Raw genomic sequence first — 16471 nt, 5'->3', positions numbered from 1 at the left:
AGCCATGTGGATAGATACATGAAGGTTATGAGCACCGATTTATCAATTGAAATCAATTGGTTTTTCAATTGATTAATTCATTGTTCCAATTGATTATTGCAATACGTGATCGTACACGATACCCATTTGCTATGTTCTTTTAATTGGGCAATTTTTGTTGATGTTAGTGATTCATGCTTCGACTTTTGGCGTTATTAGATGAGTATCTTTAGATAATTGTGAGCGATAAATTGATCGAGGATTGGTGAGCAATATCACTGATTACCCCTTCCGTCAATCCAATTGCTGCAATGTCTTGGATTGTTTTTATTAAATACGGGTTTTCTCTTCTTACTGTGAGAGTTCGGATTTTTTCTCTCCTTGTGAGAGTTTTGATTTTACTATTAACTAGACCTTGCACCCGTGCTGCCGCACGGGTCATACAAATAGCATATGTGTAAATCATAAAAGCAAAACTTAATAGTAGGTATCAAACATTGAACATAAAGTTTAAAAGTCGGTTAATACAATTGGGGCATCAAGATAAATCTCATGATAAATTACGGAAAACTTCTTTGTAAACAGCGTTTGAGGTACAGTTGAAGCTGTATTCTGGCTTGCACATCTCCACCGTCAAGTCTGGTCAGCAACCAAGTGCAGTGGTCAGATAAAAGTTAGTACACTAAAATCAGGAAATTAGTTATAAAACAGAATAATCACAAAATTAGACACGTTTTTATTACTTAGATTTGAATTCAATGGCCTCTAAAAAGTCACCATCCATCATCAGTTTAGTCCCGAAAAAGGCATTGGAAACGCCCATGATTCCACAGTATTTTTTTAGTTTGCATTGTTGGATCAAAACAACGACATGTGATGATGGATCATGAGCAGCCATGAATGAATTGATCCTCTCAGCATAGTTAGCCCACAGTGTGCAATGAACCCTCCTACTCCTATAAACATAAAATTTTGGGTTACTACTTAACGAATATAACTACCATAAAATTGGGATCCTTTTTAGTTACCAAAACATTCTCAATTTCGTATGTAGATCCCCCTTCTACATTCGACCTAATCTTTGGCACCAGATGTTTTTTAGAAGACGCTTGTATCTTCCCAAGCTATTGATTTAAAAACAAATAAAAGTAATACGTAAGACTATAAAATTGGTATGTATAAGACTACAAAGAAGGCCATATCGTTTACCAACCTTGTCATCAAGCAATTAACTAAAAAGACTACAAAGAAGGCCATATCTGTTCTCATTCAAATTCCACTAATAAACTAAAAAGTTAGAAGTTATTTAATACTTGAAACCGCAAATCCATTGAATGAGAAAGACTCTTCACATTGAGAGTGAACATTCCCAATAATTGGAATTAAAAGAAAAACGTGCAATTTATATTCCCCAACAATAATTGCCACTAAAACATGTATCTTTTCAATGGATCATGGGAAACTGATCTTTAGCAATTCCAACATTCACACACGTGCTGCATGCATCTGTGTTAGTAAGGGACCAGTCACAAACTCCTTCAATTGCTCAAATTTTTTTTTCTTTCAAAAATCTGTATTTTTTTTTAAGCTACCACTGTTAAATAATTATATACTATATAGAAATAATGTTTCAATGTTTCATTGTTAACCGATTATTATCATTATATATACTTAATTTCTGTAGAAATTCCTCATGGCAAAATGAATTCCTACAAACCTTCATAAAAAAAAAAAAAATCATGGGGGGCTGTCAAGCAAACAAATAATTTCCACTCCATATATTACTTTATATATAGTTCAATTTTCGTATGAATCCATAAGGATCATAAGACATATTTTTATTAATTTATCTTTGATATGATCATTTTTCTCTACAACAATGGCCTTTGCAACTATATATTTTAATAGTGAAGATTGGGATATCCATAAAACTTTTAATTACCGTGAACAACATTAAAATGATTGATGCACAACAGTGTTTATGTTACAAAAGTAATTTAGCAGCACGTGCTTAATTTGGCTTAATAACTTGGGATAATGTAAACATCTGACTATATAAAATTTGTTTGTCCAGCTGCAACCTACTAACATTCATGCATGAACAGTTAAATGAGACTAAATTTACGAAGTTGCACTACGTAAAGTTGCAATGTCTCAGTTGATTATTTTTTCCTGAAACTTGTATTGTATGCTTACAATTCATGTTCATATACAGTTATGGTTTTATCATTAAGGAAAGAAACTCATAAGAATTGATAACAAAGATTATAATTTTATTTATAAAGAGCATCATAGTACAAAGAAAACGGAAAAGAGCTGAATAAAACAGCTTGTTGTACTGGAATAAACTTATCCATATAAGGATATACTTAATTGTTCATCAAAATAGAAAACAGAAAGAACATAATTAACAACCATTGAAAATTACATCAGAACTGATTACTAAATCTCTTAGATCGAACATAAAACTTAATTTCAACGACGAATCACACAGAAGTAGAGGGTCAAATTCATTCCAACTGAAGGTGCACCAACCACCACACGTGCTCCCTCCGAGATCCTTCGAGCCTTGACCATTTGCTCCCAACCTCCACCAATCTTGAAGTTTGGATTAGGATTCAATGAAAATTGGAGAGTGCGGTTCCAAATGTTGCCATTTTCGTCCACCAAACTTGCTGTCCAAAGCCATCTGAGCAAAACCAACCTGAGCAAGTTCCTGAAAAAACAAACTACAGTTTCAGCCTTACCATGACAAATAAGGGTAATTAGTTTAACGTGATGATGGAAAACATGTACCAAAAATCCAGTTTCTATATCAGCAGCAGCAAATTTCTTCTCATAAGTGAGTTGAAAGTTCAACTCGTCATGCATGAATGGCCTTGGAACAAACCGGTCAGGAGTGACTGGAACAACTTTGTGTTCCACCCTAAAAATCATTGGTGGAGTACAGGTTGGGTATCGAATTCTCTTACCAAACTTGTTCCTGATTCTGATATCAAACCTTCCGTTTCCCATGAACACGATTGTAACCCACGAACCAAACTGCACTTTGTAGAAATCACGAAAAGAGCATCGCCTGGATGTTATGGTGGAAAGCCATGCTTGTGCAGGAGTGATTGGAGATGGTGCAGGTCACGTAAAGAAAGAGGTTGTTTATATAGAAGATGAAAACTCTTCATCTGATACATCCTAGTTATGGGGAACGGCAAGCAATTGATTGCAGATTGGAAGTCCAAAATATTGTGGCTGTCTGCATTACAATCATAACTATCCACTCAAATTTAGCATTAAATGGATTAGAGAAACAGAATTCCGGCAATATTATTAGAAAAGGGAGTTTAATGTTGGATATCATGTAGTGGAAGCCAAATGATATCACAAAAACAGTAAGTGGCTTGGTGGTCAAAATGCTTTGAAGTAACCAACATGCCATGGGTTCGAATCTTTGTAGAGAATTTTTTTCATAAATATTTTTCAAAACCCTCAAAAAAGGCAGGAGGACACAAAGGTAATTGTGAGACCTAAATTAGGTTTAGGGTTTTCACATGGAGCATGCATTGTGAACCTTCGTATTATATATTAAGATTTTGAAGATCTTACTATTTTGAGCTGGAACATCAGAGGTGTTCTTGGCCTTGAGGGTCGCCGACATGCAAAGGAATTGGTAAGAAAACATCATCCTCTCTTTATTTTTAGGCTTAATAGCACTTTTGGCCCCCTATGTTTGCAAAAATTGCGATTAAGGCCCCCTAACTTTGAAAACTACAAAACCGCCCCTTATGTTTCGTTTTCGTTGCAGTTTTGGCCCCCATGGTCATTTTTGACCTGGTCCACGCTGACATGGCACCCACATCACTTATGTGAGGGGCCAAAATCGCAACTTTGGCAAACATAGGGGGCCAAAAGTAATATTAAGCCTATTTTTTATTTTTTTTAATTCATTTTCTTTTTTTTCCATTTTTTTTGTTTTGAAAAAATTAAAAAAAGAGGGAAAATTAATAAAAATTGAAAATAATGAAAAAAATACTGAAAAAATTTAAAAAAATTGGAAAAATTAATAAGAATGAAAACAAAAATCTGAAGGAAAAAAAATCGCATGACATGTGTGTATATACATACCACATCATTAAATCATTTTAATAATAAAAAAACTGAAAATCTTTTAAAAATAACAAAAAATCAGATTATTTTTTTAAAAAAATAAAAGATTGATTTTTTTTTAATTTTAAAAATAACAAAAAATCAGATTATTTTTTTCGAAAAAAAAAGAAAAAATCAGATTATTTTTTTCGAAATTTAAAAAATTAGAAAAAGTTTGGATTTTTTTCGAAATTTAGAGATATTTAAAAATAATGGAATTTAATTTTCAAAATAAAAAATTTAGATTTTCTTGCGAAATAAAAAACTGGAAAATATTTAAAATTTTAAAAATCTAGATATATATTTTTTAAAATCCAATTACAATATGAAAATTAAATTTTGAAAATCATATAATCTGAAGAAAAAAATCAATTTTAGTTCAAAAGGGATTGGAAGAGCAACTTGAGGTACTCACTTTTTAAATTTTAATGTCTCTTAAATAAGACACTTTTTAAAATTTTACACGCATTAGTAATTCTTTTTACAAAAATATTCCTATGTAATTCAAGTTTCTCAGATTTTTTTCCTAAATTTTTAATTAAACTAAAATCAATTTTTTTCTTCAGATTATATGATTTTTAAAATTTAATTTTTAGATTGTAATTGGATTTTAAAAAAATATATATCCAAATTTTTAAAATTTTAAATATTTTCCAGTTTTTTTATTTCGCAAAAAAATCCAAACATTTTATTTATTTTGAAAATTAAATTCCAGTATTTTTATATATCTTCTAAATTTCAAAAAAAAATCCAAACTTTTTTCAAATTTTTTAAATTTCGAAAAAAATCTAAATGTCTTTTCTGCTTTTTTCTTTTATTTTTCGAAAAAAATAATCTGATTTTTTGTTATTTTAAAATTTAAAAAAATCAATCTTTTATTTTTTTAAAAAAATAATCTGATTTTTTCTTATTTTTAAAAGATTTTCAGTTTTTAATGTTTTTTTTTATTATTAAAATAATTTAATGATGTGGTATGTATATACACACATATTATGCGAAATTTTTTTTTCCGGATTTTTGTTTTCGTTCTTATTAATTTTTCAAATTTTTTTAAATTTTTTTAGTTTTTTTTCATTATTTTCAATTTTTATTAATTTTCCCTCTTTTTTTAATTTTTTTCAAAACAAAAAAAAAATGGAAAAAAAAAGAAAATGAATTAAAAAAATAAAAAATAGGCTTAATAGCACTTTTGGCCCCCTATGTTTGCAAAAGTTGCGATTTTGGCCCCTCACATAAGTGATGTGGGTGCCATGTTAGCGTGGACCTGGTCAAAAATGACCATGGGGGCCAAAACTGCAACGAAAACGAAACATAAGGGGCAGTTTTGTAGTTTTCAAAGATAGGGGGCCTTAATCGCAATTTTTGCAAACATAGGGGGCCAAAAGTGCTATTAAGCCTTATTTTTATTATGGAAACTCATTGTCCTTTCTCAGAAGCATCACTATTTTGGAATCGTTTGGGTTATGAGATTTGTGCTCTCTCTGAAGCATCCGGTCATCCAGGAGATATTTGGTGTTGAAAAGTAAAGGTTGCAATTATGATATTACTGTGATAGATGTCTACTTTCAAGAGGTTACCATTTGCATTAAAAAGGCCGATTGTATGTGGTTTTTCTCTGCTATCTATGGTAGCCCTCAACTAGTCAACCGTGAAAAATTATGGAGTTATCTTATTTCTATTCGTGAAGATATTTTGAGTCCTTGCGTTATGATAGAAGATTTCAACGAAGTCCTTCATCCCTCTGAGATAAAGGGAGGCATCTTTACAGCTAGACAAGCTGAGAAATTTTCTAATATGATGGATCAATGTAATCTTATTGACCTTGGAACTACGGGTAGTACTTATACTTGGACTCGTAAGGAACGAGGGACTCTGAAGGTTGCTAAAAGGTTGGACAAGGCCCTTGGTGATTGTGTGTGGCGTACTACTTTTCCAGAAGCTTATGTAGAGAACTTGACACATAATTATTCTAACCACCGCCCTATCCTCTTAAGGAGTGTCGGTTTTGTTCCAGCTAAACGTGTGCGACCCTTTCGCTTTCAAGCTGCTTGGCTAACACATAAAAATTTTCCAGAGGTAGTCTATAAAGCTTGTGATAAAGGTGAACATATTGTACCCGCGAGTCTTGAGCATGTTCGGTTAGATGCGACTACATTCAATAAAGAGGTGTTTGGTGACATTCACAAAAGGAAGGGTACCCTTGCGGAGAAACTGAAGCAGGTGCAACACTACAAAAAGAATATAACGATGTTTTGAAACAGGAAGAAATCCTTTGGTACCAAAAGTCGAGGGAGAATTGGGTGAAACTGGGAGACTGAAACACAGAGTTCTTTCCACACACAGACACTAGTGAGGAGAAAGCGAAATAAGATCCAAGGTCTCTTTCTTGAAAATGGTCAATGGAGTACTAAATATTGATGATGCTACCCTCCAAACAGAAGCCATAAATTACTTTAAACAGTTATTTGAGGTAGATCACTCCACTACTCCAAATACTCTAATTGTTAATGATATGCCTCGTTTAAGTGAACATAAAGAGATTCTCTTACAACACCAGTCCTTAAGGAAGAGGTGAGGAGAGTTGTGTTTAGTATGAAGTCTTATAAAGCGTCTGGCCCTGATGGCTTCCAACCCATATTTTGTAAACATTTTTGGGAAAGAATTGGTGATGACATATGGCATCTTGTGCAAACCGCTTTCAATATTGGTACTATTAACGCTTCAATTGCAGAGACATTAATTATCCTAATTCCCAAGGAGAATAATCCCCAAAGGTTAAAGAATTTTAGACCCGTCAGTCTTTGTAATGTCATTTTTAAGGTAATCACAAAGGTTTTGGTTAGTCTCTTGCAACCGTTTCTTGTTGACCTAATAAGCCCTCTTCAAGTTTCTTGTTGACCTAATAAGCCCTCTTCAAAGTAGCTTCCTCCCAGGTCGAGGTACTACTGATAATGCCATCCTGGCTCAAGAGGTTGTTCATTTCATACACCATTCTCGTGCAAAAAAGGGCTTTATTGCGTTCAAAATTGATCTTGAAAAGGCATATGATAGGCTTAATTGGGACTTCTTGGAACTCACTCTCCATGAATTTGGTTTCCCCCTGGCAACTATATCTCTCATCATGAGTTGTGTCTGATCTAGCAATTTGATTGTTCTTTGGAATGGTGCCCAAACTGATCATTTTACTCCATCTAGAGGTCTATGCCAAGGCAATCCTTTACCCCCCTTACTTTTTTGTTCTTTGTATGGAGAAACTATCTCTTAGTATTCTACAGAAAGTCTTAAGTGGAATATGGAAACCTATACAGGTATCTAAGGGTGGCCCACAATTATCTCATATTCTTTTTGTTGATGATGTTGTGTTATTTTGTGAAGTCAGTACTGAACATGTCAAAGTGGTTATGGATACCTTGGAGGAGTTTTGTTCAGCTTCGGGATTAAGGATTAATTCCTTAAAGTCCAAAGTTATGTGTTCTACGATGGTTCAAGGGGAAAGAAAACGTGAGATACAAGATATTTCAACTATTAAATTTGTGGCGGATTTGGGACATTACCTTGGTTTTCCTCTTGTCCAGGGTCGAGTTTCTCGAAATGTATATAATGACGTAGTTGACAAAGTTTCAAATAGGCTAGCTACTTGGAAAGGAAATATATTGAATAAAGCAGGACGAGCATGCCTAGAGAAGTCTGTCACAACAACAATTCCCGTTTATACCATGCAACTTTGCTATCTTCCTACTTATGTATGCAACAGGTTAGATAAGATGGCAAGAAGTTTCCTTTGGGGGGGAGATGGACACTCTCGAACTTGGAATCATGTTAATTGGAATATGGTTACAACTCCTAAACGATTTGGTGGCCTAGGTATTCGTGAAGCTAAACTTACTAATTTAGCTCTGCTTGGTAAGTTAGTGTGGAACATGCTTCATAATAAAGATAAATTGTGGGTGAAAGTTCTTTCCCATAAATACTTGGGCAACACGTCTTTATGGATGAATAAGAAACATAATAAACCATCAATCACTTGGCGCGGTATTCAACATGCCATTATAAATTTTGTTGTAGGATATAGTTTTCGTGTAGGCTCCGGAGACTCATCGATTTGGAACATTGACTGGACACAACTCGGTCCCCTCTGTCAATTGGTCCCATTTGTTAACATCAGTGATTCAGTTATGTGTTTGAAGGATGTGTGGGAGGATGGTAGGTTGAACTTGCAAGGTCTTGCCACTATGATACCAACCGATATTGTTCAATATATTCATCAGCTTCCAGCTGCTAATAACTTGGATGTATGACTTCCAGATGCGTGGACTTGGGGACATGCAAAGAAATGTGAATATACTTGCTCGAGTGGATATTATTGGCTTCTTCAACAAAATAGAAATTGGAATGTGAATTGTAACATGAATTTGCTTTGGCGCCTTAAAGTACCAGCAAAACTTCAGCACTTTCTATGGCTTTGTTTTCATAATGCTCTCCTTATTAATGCCCGTCGGCATCATTGCAACATGGTAGCTTCTCGAAGATGCACCCGTTGCTCTTCAACCATAGAGGATATTTTTCACTGTTTACGTGATTGCCCGCACTCTAGAGAGCTTTGGCTCCGCTTGAATATGGGGCGCTATAATAATTTTTTCTCTGAATTTGATGTCAAAGTTTGGCTTCATGAGATGACAAAGGGCACTTCCGCTATTTTGTTTATTACAGGAGTATGGTATGCTTGGTGTTGGAGAAACAATACTATTTTTGAGGATCAGCACTGGCGTATTCAAGATGTGGTGCGAAAGACCTTTTTGTTACATGATGAATGCATTTCTTACTATCCCAATCTTGGTTTGGACCCACACTCATCACACCTCTTAGCTCATTGGATCCCCCCTCTGGAAGGTACACTTAAACTCAATATTGATGCTAGCTTTCTAGAAGATTTGGGTTGTTTAGGTGCTGGTGGTGTTGTTCGCAACCATGATGGAGATTGGATAGCTGGTTTTCTTCATTATGAAGCTGGAGGTGATGCGTTACTAGCTGAGTTACTTGTTATCCAGATAGGTCTTGATTTTTGTCGTCTAAAAGGCTATGACAACATTATTTGTGAGAGTGATTGTTTGGAAGCAATTGACCTGATTATTGATGGTTGTGATCATACCGTGCACACTTATGCTAGTGACATCCTTCATATTAGAGATGTTTTACATGGAAATGGTAATAGAACATTGGTGCATGTTCTTAGAGAACAAAATATGTGTGCAGATTTTATGGTTAAGGAAGGATCACATGCAAGGTGCTCTTCTCGCTGGAACTGCCCTCCGTCTGGCATGGAATCTTTCATTCTGAGAGATAAGCTTGGAACTTAGTTTTGCCTCTCCCTCTTTTTTATTTTTCTTTTTTCCTCGTTACTTTGTAACACTACCAAAAAAAGCTAAAAATACATTTTCTTTTTTTTACATAACAAACTTTGAGAAAATGATGGATTTGAAGAAATCACGATGAACTAATTAAAAACGTTACAAAAATCACATCTGCTACTACTATTAAAATCATAAATGTTCAACAAATTTACTAGTGTGCCATCATTCAATTTGTTGTTGGCTATAATTTAATAGACTACTCGATCATTTGCGATACATAATCCTTAAATAAAATTATATCAAAAAAGGAAATTTTTTTTGTTTGGTTTAGCAAGAAGTTGAGCAACTAGATATTATTAAAAAAACAAATCAATAACAAACTTCTTAAAAAATCAGCTTAGTAGAAAAATGAGGTAAAGAAACAGTTATAGAAAAAAATGAGAAAAAAAAAACAGTTATAATAGAAAAATAACAATTATTTTTGTTTCACAAAAAATTGGAGTAGTCGACAAACAAACCTTTTACAAAAAACAACTTTTTTTTTATTTAGGAATACTTATATTTTGAAACTAGGGTTAAATATGTTTTTCACTGTCTCCCGAGAAGTCACTTGGTTGGAAGGTTTGCCCTACAATCTAGAGGAACTCGGTTTGAAACCTGACACTAGGGGTGGGAATAGGCTAGGCCGAGCTAGGCTTTGCAAGGCCTAAGCCTGGCCTGCCAATTTTTTTTAAGGCCTAAGCTTGGTCTGAAGCCTATCATAGGCTTACTTTTTAGGCTTAAGTCTGGCCTTCTGAAGGCCTGATACGACCTGCTAGCCTGTTTAAAAGCCTATTTCATATGAACATCTTTAAATAAGCAATGTGATCTGAGTTTAAATAGACTAGCGAACCAATATATCAATTAGATTAAACTCTCTTTTAATTAATTAGCATGATTTTTTAGGGAATTTGATTATATATTGTATCATATAACAATTCTAGTTTGTAATAATAAATTTAAATATGCAAAAATTTAATGTATACTAATAATCTTAAATTACTGTAAAAGTTATCAAATTTTTATTTTAATTCAAAGTATAAAATATAATATAATAATAAGAAATAATATTCATATTTACTTAAATAGGCCTAAGAGGCTTTTCGAATGGCATGTGGCCTGGCCTTTTAAGCTAAATATGCTTCTAAAAAAGCCTAGCCCTTCTCTATTTAAGAAAAAAATCTGGTCTGGCCTGGCCTGTCGTAGGCTAGGCCATAGGCCCCTGTAGGCCGGCTTAACTTATTCCCATCCCTACCTGACACCAAGAGAAGGGATAAAATATGTTTTTGGTCCCTATAAATATATCAACTTTTCGTTTTAGTCCTTCTAAAAAATTTCTTCAACTTTTAGTCCCTATAAAATTTTCAATCACTATTTTTGGTCCCTATTTTTAATTTAATTTTTGTTTGTGCAGAAATGTGTAAAATATTCTAAAAAAAATTCCCAAAAAAAATAATTTTTTTTAATAAAACACAAATTAAATTTGAGTTTTTAACCTTAAAAAAAGATATAATTTCATATTAAATTCATGTTTCATTAAAAAATTCTAATTTTTCTTGGAAGTGATTCTTATAATATTTTGAATTTTTCTGCAAAATTTTATTCCAAAATATGATTTCTACATATGATTTAACTTTAAAAGAATGACCAAAAGTGAAGGTCGAAAAATTTTTAGGAACTAAAAGTTGAAGAAATTTTTTAGAGGGACTAAAATAAAAAGTTGACATATTTATAGGGAACAAAAACATATTTAACCTTGAAACTAATATCCACTAAATTCTTTAAAATATCCTCGATTAAATTTTAATTTTACTAATTTAGTAAACTTCATCGTCAATTCGCTATTTTAGAATAAGTATAGGAAGTTTTATCGAATGATGGATGTGATTCATTGAACATTTGGAATACTAAAAGTTCTTTGTTGGAGATAGAAATACACCTACCGTTACCAAACTGTACTTCACGGGCAGGGACGGAGCTAGAAAAAAATCATTAAAGGTGGCGAAATAAAATTTTTTTACGGTCTAATTATATACAATTTAGTTTACTGAGTGAATTGGCTGCATGGTTTATATTTATAATTTAAAATAGTGTGAATCAAACAATTTGACACAAATGATTAATGAGCTCCACCAAACGATAAATCGTTTGAGAGAATTCGAGTTTGATTCTTAAATCGAACTATTGTTGGTCAAATTATACTTACGTCATATCCGAACTTCATATTACCAAGGGTCACTTTCGTTAGAAATTCGGAGTGTTAAAAAAATTTAGAATAATGGGATAACTAATACTAAGTTGCAAGTGATTTTTTTTAGGGACTTGCAAGTGATTTGTTATGTTACCTGAAAGAGGCCCCGATTAATTTTCTAATAAACTGTTCCGTGAATCATGGGAATTGGAATAGGCAATTTAACAAAATATCAGTATTAAATTAAAGAAAATAGAGATTATTAGTAGTTTATTATAAATGATGAAAAGGTGTTTGATACTTGTATTTATTAAATAAAGTGGGGTGGCGAGCCATATAAACATATAGTAGAGGTAGTATTAATCCCAGGTTTACAAGGGTGGCGGTAGCCCCTTTTTAATAACACTTGGCTCCACAGGAGGAACTCTTGTTCTTTCTTCTTCTTCTTCTGGCTGACCGAAACTCTTGAGGTGAGTAACAAATATTGCTAATTATATTCAGTTTAAAGTTTCTCTCTATTTATCTTCTCCTCACTCCATTTTTCTAATTTATTATGAAAACATTTTTTCAATGATTATATTTTTCCCTTGCATGCATCCCTCTTCTGTGATTATATTTTTTTTTCGATGTTCTTCACATATAATTCTTCAATAGAGTCAAGCTAGTTCTTCTATGCTTACTAAATCAAATTCACATTCACATTTTTCTGCCATAGTCACTACCACTTTTTTTGTTACTTCTCAACTATCAGAGGGACGACCTCCTCGATGATGTTGTACATAAGCTATATGTTTATTGATTCTTATTAGTATATTGAATTTAAATAACCTTGCTTTTTTAATTGTTAAAAAAGATAAATCTATAAAGATGCATAATTTTTTGGTTAATCAAAGTGCACTATGTTATTCAATATCTATAGGATATAAATCTTGATCCATGTAGCCGACCCCACATACAAGTGCACTATCTCGACTTGGTTGTTGTTATTGTTATTGTCTTGGTGGATTGCACTTGTGTGACATAATGTCACATGTCATTGACCAATTCTAGTGTGACATGTGATAATACAATTTTGTTAAACATATAAAGATTGAAAGAAAGAGAGAAAATAGTTTAATTGACGTACGTGTCACAATTGGATTGGTCAATATCAATGACATTCCCTCCTTAACCGTGCACAAGTGGAGTCCAAGACTATCATTTTTTTAATTGATCCTTTGGATTTTGGAATGCAGATGGTTGATGATCGGATTAGTGCATTGCCAGATGAAATCATTTGTCACATTCTCTCTTTTGTCCCGACCGAAGATGTTTTTAAAACTAATATTCTTTCAAAAAGGTGGAGACCTCTACGACTTTTAATTCCCAATCTCGACTTTGATGATCGTCGATGGAGCCGTGAACTTTATCCACGCTTTTTGTATATGGTATATGCTACCATTTCCGCACGAAGTCTGCAAAATCCTATCAAAAGGTTCTGCCTCAGATGTGATGGTAATTCTATTTACGAGCCACTAGAACTTGATGTCATGACGTGGTTAACTGCCGCTGCAGAACACGGAATGGAACACCTCGATGTTCATATTTCCGATAGACATAATTTTAATTGTGTTTTTAGCTTCAAAAACCTTGTCGTTCTCAAGTTGAAAGTGATACACATTACAACTACTTTATCAGTTGACCTTCCCTTGCTTAAAACTTTACATTTGAATGGAGTTTATTTTTCTCGACATTGGTTACTATTGCAAATTCTTGATGGTTGTCCAATTCTGGAGGATTTTGAAGCAAAAAATATATTTGTCCGAAACTCGACAGATGAGTATGATGCAGAGTTTAAAAGGTTAACCAAGTTGGTCAAGGCAGACATTTCCAATCTGTCTGTTTTCAATGTTCCTTTTGAAGCCTTTTCTAATGTTGAATTTCTTCGGCTAGAAGAGGTACAAATATATATTTTTTCAAGTTGTTATTCATTTCCAATTTCGCTAATTTGCTTAGTTTGTTTCTTTTTGTTACCTGTAGATCTATGGATTTGTTCCGGAGTTTTCCAATTTGACGCATTTGGAGCTTATTTGTAGGAGAAACGTTAACTGGTGTTTGATATATGATGTGTTGGAGAAATGTCCTAAGCTTCAAAAACTTCTTCTTGATATGCCTCAACTTGTAACGTCAGTTTCTTCTCTTTCTTGGTTCCCAGATATCTTTCCTGAACGCATCTCTTCACATTTCAAAGAGTGCACTATTGCAAATTATAGAGGACAACATCATGAGTTGCAATTTGTACAATATATTATGTTGAATTCAACATCTTTACGGAGGATAACAATATGCAGTCCACCATCCATGAATCCCCAGGAGATGCTTGAAATGCAGAAAGAGTTATCGTTCTTCCCAGTGAGCTCAGCAACATGTGAAGTTAATTTTAAATTTGTTTGAGTTGCTGCAAATTGTTTCTAGATGATTGCATTTTTAATTTGTTGTGTTATGATCTCTTATCTGCAGATTACCGAAAATGATGGTGTATATTTTTAGAATTATTAAATTTGACTTGGTGTGATTGGATGAATATATAGATTCTGTTATATAGGTGAATTGTTGGATATGCTTTTCTCAACCGTATTCTTTTGAGGATACCATCAACCCCTTTAGTAAGATTTAAAGCTAGTACTCAATATTTGTTGACATTAGAAAAATGGACAGGTTTTATTTTGATACAACTGAAAATCCAAAAACAAAAGAAGAGATGGTTTAGAAATCATTAAGAAATGTCGACCTGGACCTTAAATTATGGTTGACCTTTAACTATGATAGCCTATTGATTTAAAAGTCTTTTCTAGAGTAAAAATAGTCCCTTCCTAGCCTCTATCTCAGCTTTGTTAGCGAGCTCATTAAGACTCTTGAAGAAATTGACATGGACTACAAGGAATGGACTCTTGAATCTGGCATCAATAACTGGGCATATGTCCCTGCTCTTGGTCTTACCCATATATCCATTCATTATCTTTAAGATGTTGTGATAGAAGCTCTCCCGTCGGCCGCAGCGATGTATGCCCTGGCTACCACCTCTGAAGATTGTCAAATTAGTTTGACATGGTGGGGTATATGATTTAAATCCTTTTTTAATGTGTTCTATGGTGTTCACATAAAAGTCATTCGATTCTTTCATGACGCTTGAAACTGGAATTTCCATTTACTTTACCATGATAATCCAAGTTCGCCGTTCAAAGAAAAGATAATCTATTTACAAGACTCAGTTTCAAACTAATTGTAGTTTCATGTTTCGCCAAGGTTTACATATAAAAATTCCTCCAAATGAAAATTCCTCCAAATCACAAGCTTAGTGTTATGAGTCACAGATATGCCTAACCTATATGGAACTGATATAGTATAATTTTTTTAAACCAAAGGTCTATTTTATTTAATGGCTTCTCTTAACATTTTCTTAGAATTGATCCAGTTTTCTCATTGAAGCATGTACTAGTATTGATCTTTTTGGAAATAACCCTCTTTCTTAGGTTTGTATCTAACTTGTTTTGTTTTAATTTTAATTTCATCGTCACCCGATGCTTGGATTGATTTGATAGGTTATTAATGTAAAATGACCCAGTGAGTAATTGACTTTCACTAATTTTCTTAATACTCCCTCCGGTCCTTATTATAAGAAACAATTGACTTTTTTGGTTCATAGAATAATTAACGTATCTTGTTATAAATATAGACTAGATACATCACTTACACAATGAACCTAAAAAGTCAACTTTTTCTTATAATAAGGACCGGAGGGAGTATGTAGGAAAATTTGCTTATACTCCCTCCAAGATTTTCGAAAAAAATTGGTTCTATTTATAAGAAAATGTCACAACTTTTTAGAAGACTTTTATATTGTCATTTACTGTTTGTCTTTTTAATATTTGTAAATATATTTAATATTGTTGAAAATGTATTTAAGACTGTTATAAAAAGTATTAAAAAAGTTACGATAATTAACTGTTGCATTGATTTTGATGTTGTTTTTTTTTTTTTTTTGGTACAAATTTTGATGTTGTTTTATTTTCTTCTTATAATAAGAATCGGAGAAAAGCCCCTTAAAAAAAAAAAAGAATCGGAGAAAAGAATACATAATGGAGGGAGTACATTTTTTCGACTGTACTCTTTAATTAATATTTTTTTCTCTCTCAAAATAAAATTAATATATTTTGTTGAACAACTCTTTAATTAATATTATTTGCATTCAATTCAAAAATTTTACTTTACATTCATGATAATGGTGATTACACAAATGATACCTTAATTTCATTTACATGTTTTAGAGTATTTACTCCCTCCGGTCTCGAATGTAAGAAACTTTTCATTTTTTAAGTTCATTTAATAAATGATGTATGTGGTCTATATTATAGATCACATACATCATTTATTGAATAAATCTAAAAAGTGAAAAGTTTCTTACATTTGAGACCGGAGGGAGTATATGTTTTTTAATATGCGTGAAATGCTCAAATAGGTCTTTAATATACTACCTAGTTTAATTCAAAATCTACTGGTAATAAAAGTCCTTTACTCGACACTTGAATATTTATTGTTCAGTTTTTGAGAATGACAAAGCATGGAGTACGATAAACGGCTACATGCAGCTTGAGAATTGATCCTACTTTAATACACACACATCCCTAAGTTACTCGAGAAAACAAATACTCATGTGACATTACTCGAGAGGATCTTCACCCTAAACAATTACGTTACCAAGATGAAATTGCCAGTATAAAGTACTATCAAT

At 32.9% G+C, this 16471-nt stretch overlaps 2 protein-coding genes and 1 long non-coding RNA gene across 4 annotated transcripts; 2 read left to right on the top strand and 1 right to left on the bottom strand.

The window, feature by feature from the left end:
- Positions 1-2355: 2355 nt before the first annotated feature.
- Positions 2356-3185, bottom strand: LOC146955040 (uncharacterized). Its single transcript, XR_015015935.1, has 2 exons — positions 2776-3185; positions 2356-2695 (listed from the first exon to the last, which is right to left on the bottom strand). It is a non-coding gene; the product is annotated as an uncharacterized LOC146955040 (long non-coding RNA).
- Positions 3186-5721: 2536 nt separating this feature from the next.
- LOC146955039 (uncharacterized) lies at positions 5722-8417 on the top strand. Its single transcript, XM_085747420.1, has 2 exons — positions 5722-6339; positions 7428-8417. The coding sequence occupies exons 1-2, from the start codon at positions 5722-5724 to the stop codon at positions 8415-8417; spliced, it is 1608 nt and encodes a 535-aa protein (XP_085603546.1).
- A 2840-nt stretch (positions 8418-11257) lies between these two features.
- LOC146955038 (FBD-associated F-box protein At4g10400-like) lies at positions 11258-14289 on the top strand. Of its 2 annotated transcripts, XM_085719650.1 has the most exons (3): positions 11258-12170; positions 12936-13637; positions 13720-14289. In XM_085719650.1, the coding sequence occupies exons 2-3, from the start codon at positions 12936-12938 to the stop codon at positions 14131-14133; spliced, it is 1116 nt and encodes a 371-aa protein (XP_085575776.1). In that variant the 5' UTR covers positions 11258-12170; the 3' UTR covers positions 14134-14289. The 2 variants fall into 2 exon arrangements, with proteins under 2 accessions (XP_085575776.1, XP_085575771.1); XM_085719645.1 differs by lacking the exon at positions 11258-12170 and having other exon boundaries at positions 12930-13637.
- The last annotated feature ends 2182 nt before the right edge of the window (positions 14290-16471 follow it).

This window comes from Medicago sativa, chromosome 1 (assembly GCF_051527215.1).
Source record: "Medicago sativa cultivar Bolivia chromosome 1, Bolivia_mono, whole genome shotgun sequence".
NCBI classification, from domain to species: domain Eukaryota; kingdom Viridiplantae; phylum Streptophyta; class Magnoliopsida; order Fabales; family Fabaceae; genus Medicago; species Medicago sativa.
This window is presented reverse-complemented; position numbering and strand designations above follow the sequence as displayed.

Excerpts from the sequence above, each read along its gene's own strand:
- LOC146955039 (XM_085747420.1), top strand. The coding sequence starts at position 5,722 with ATGTGGTTTTTCTCTGCTATCTATGGTAGCCCTCAACTAGTCAACCGT. Across the intron at positions 6,340-7,427 it reads TTGCGGAGAAACTGAAGCAG|GTATCTAAGGGTGGCCCACA; the intron begins GTGCAACACTAC and ends AAACCTATACAG.
- LOC146955038 (XM_085719645.1), top strand. The coding sequence starts at position 12,930 with ATGCAGATGGTTGATGATCGGATTAGTGCATTGCCAGATGAAATCATT. Across the intron at positions 13,638-13,719 it reads AATTTCTTCGGCTAGAAGAG|ATCTATGGATTTGTTCCGGA; the intron begins GTACAAATATAT and ends TGTTACCTGTAG.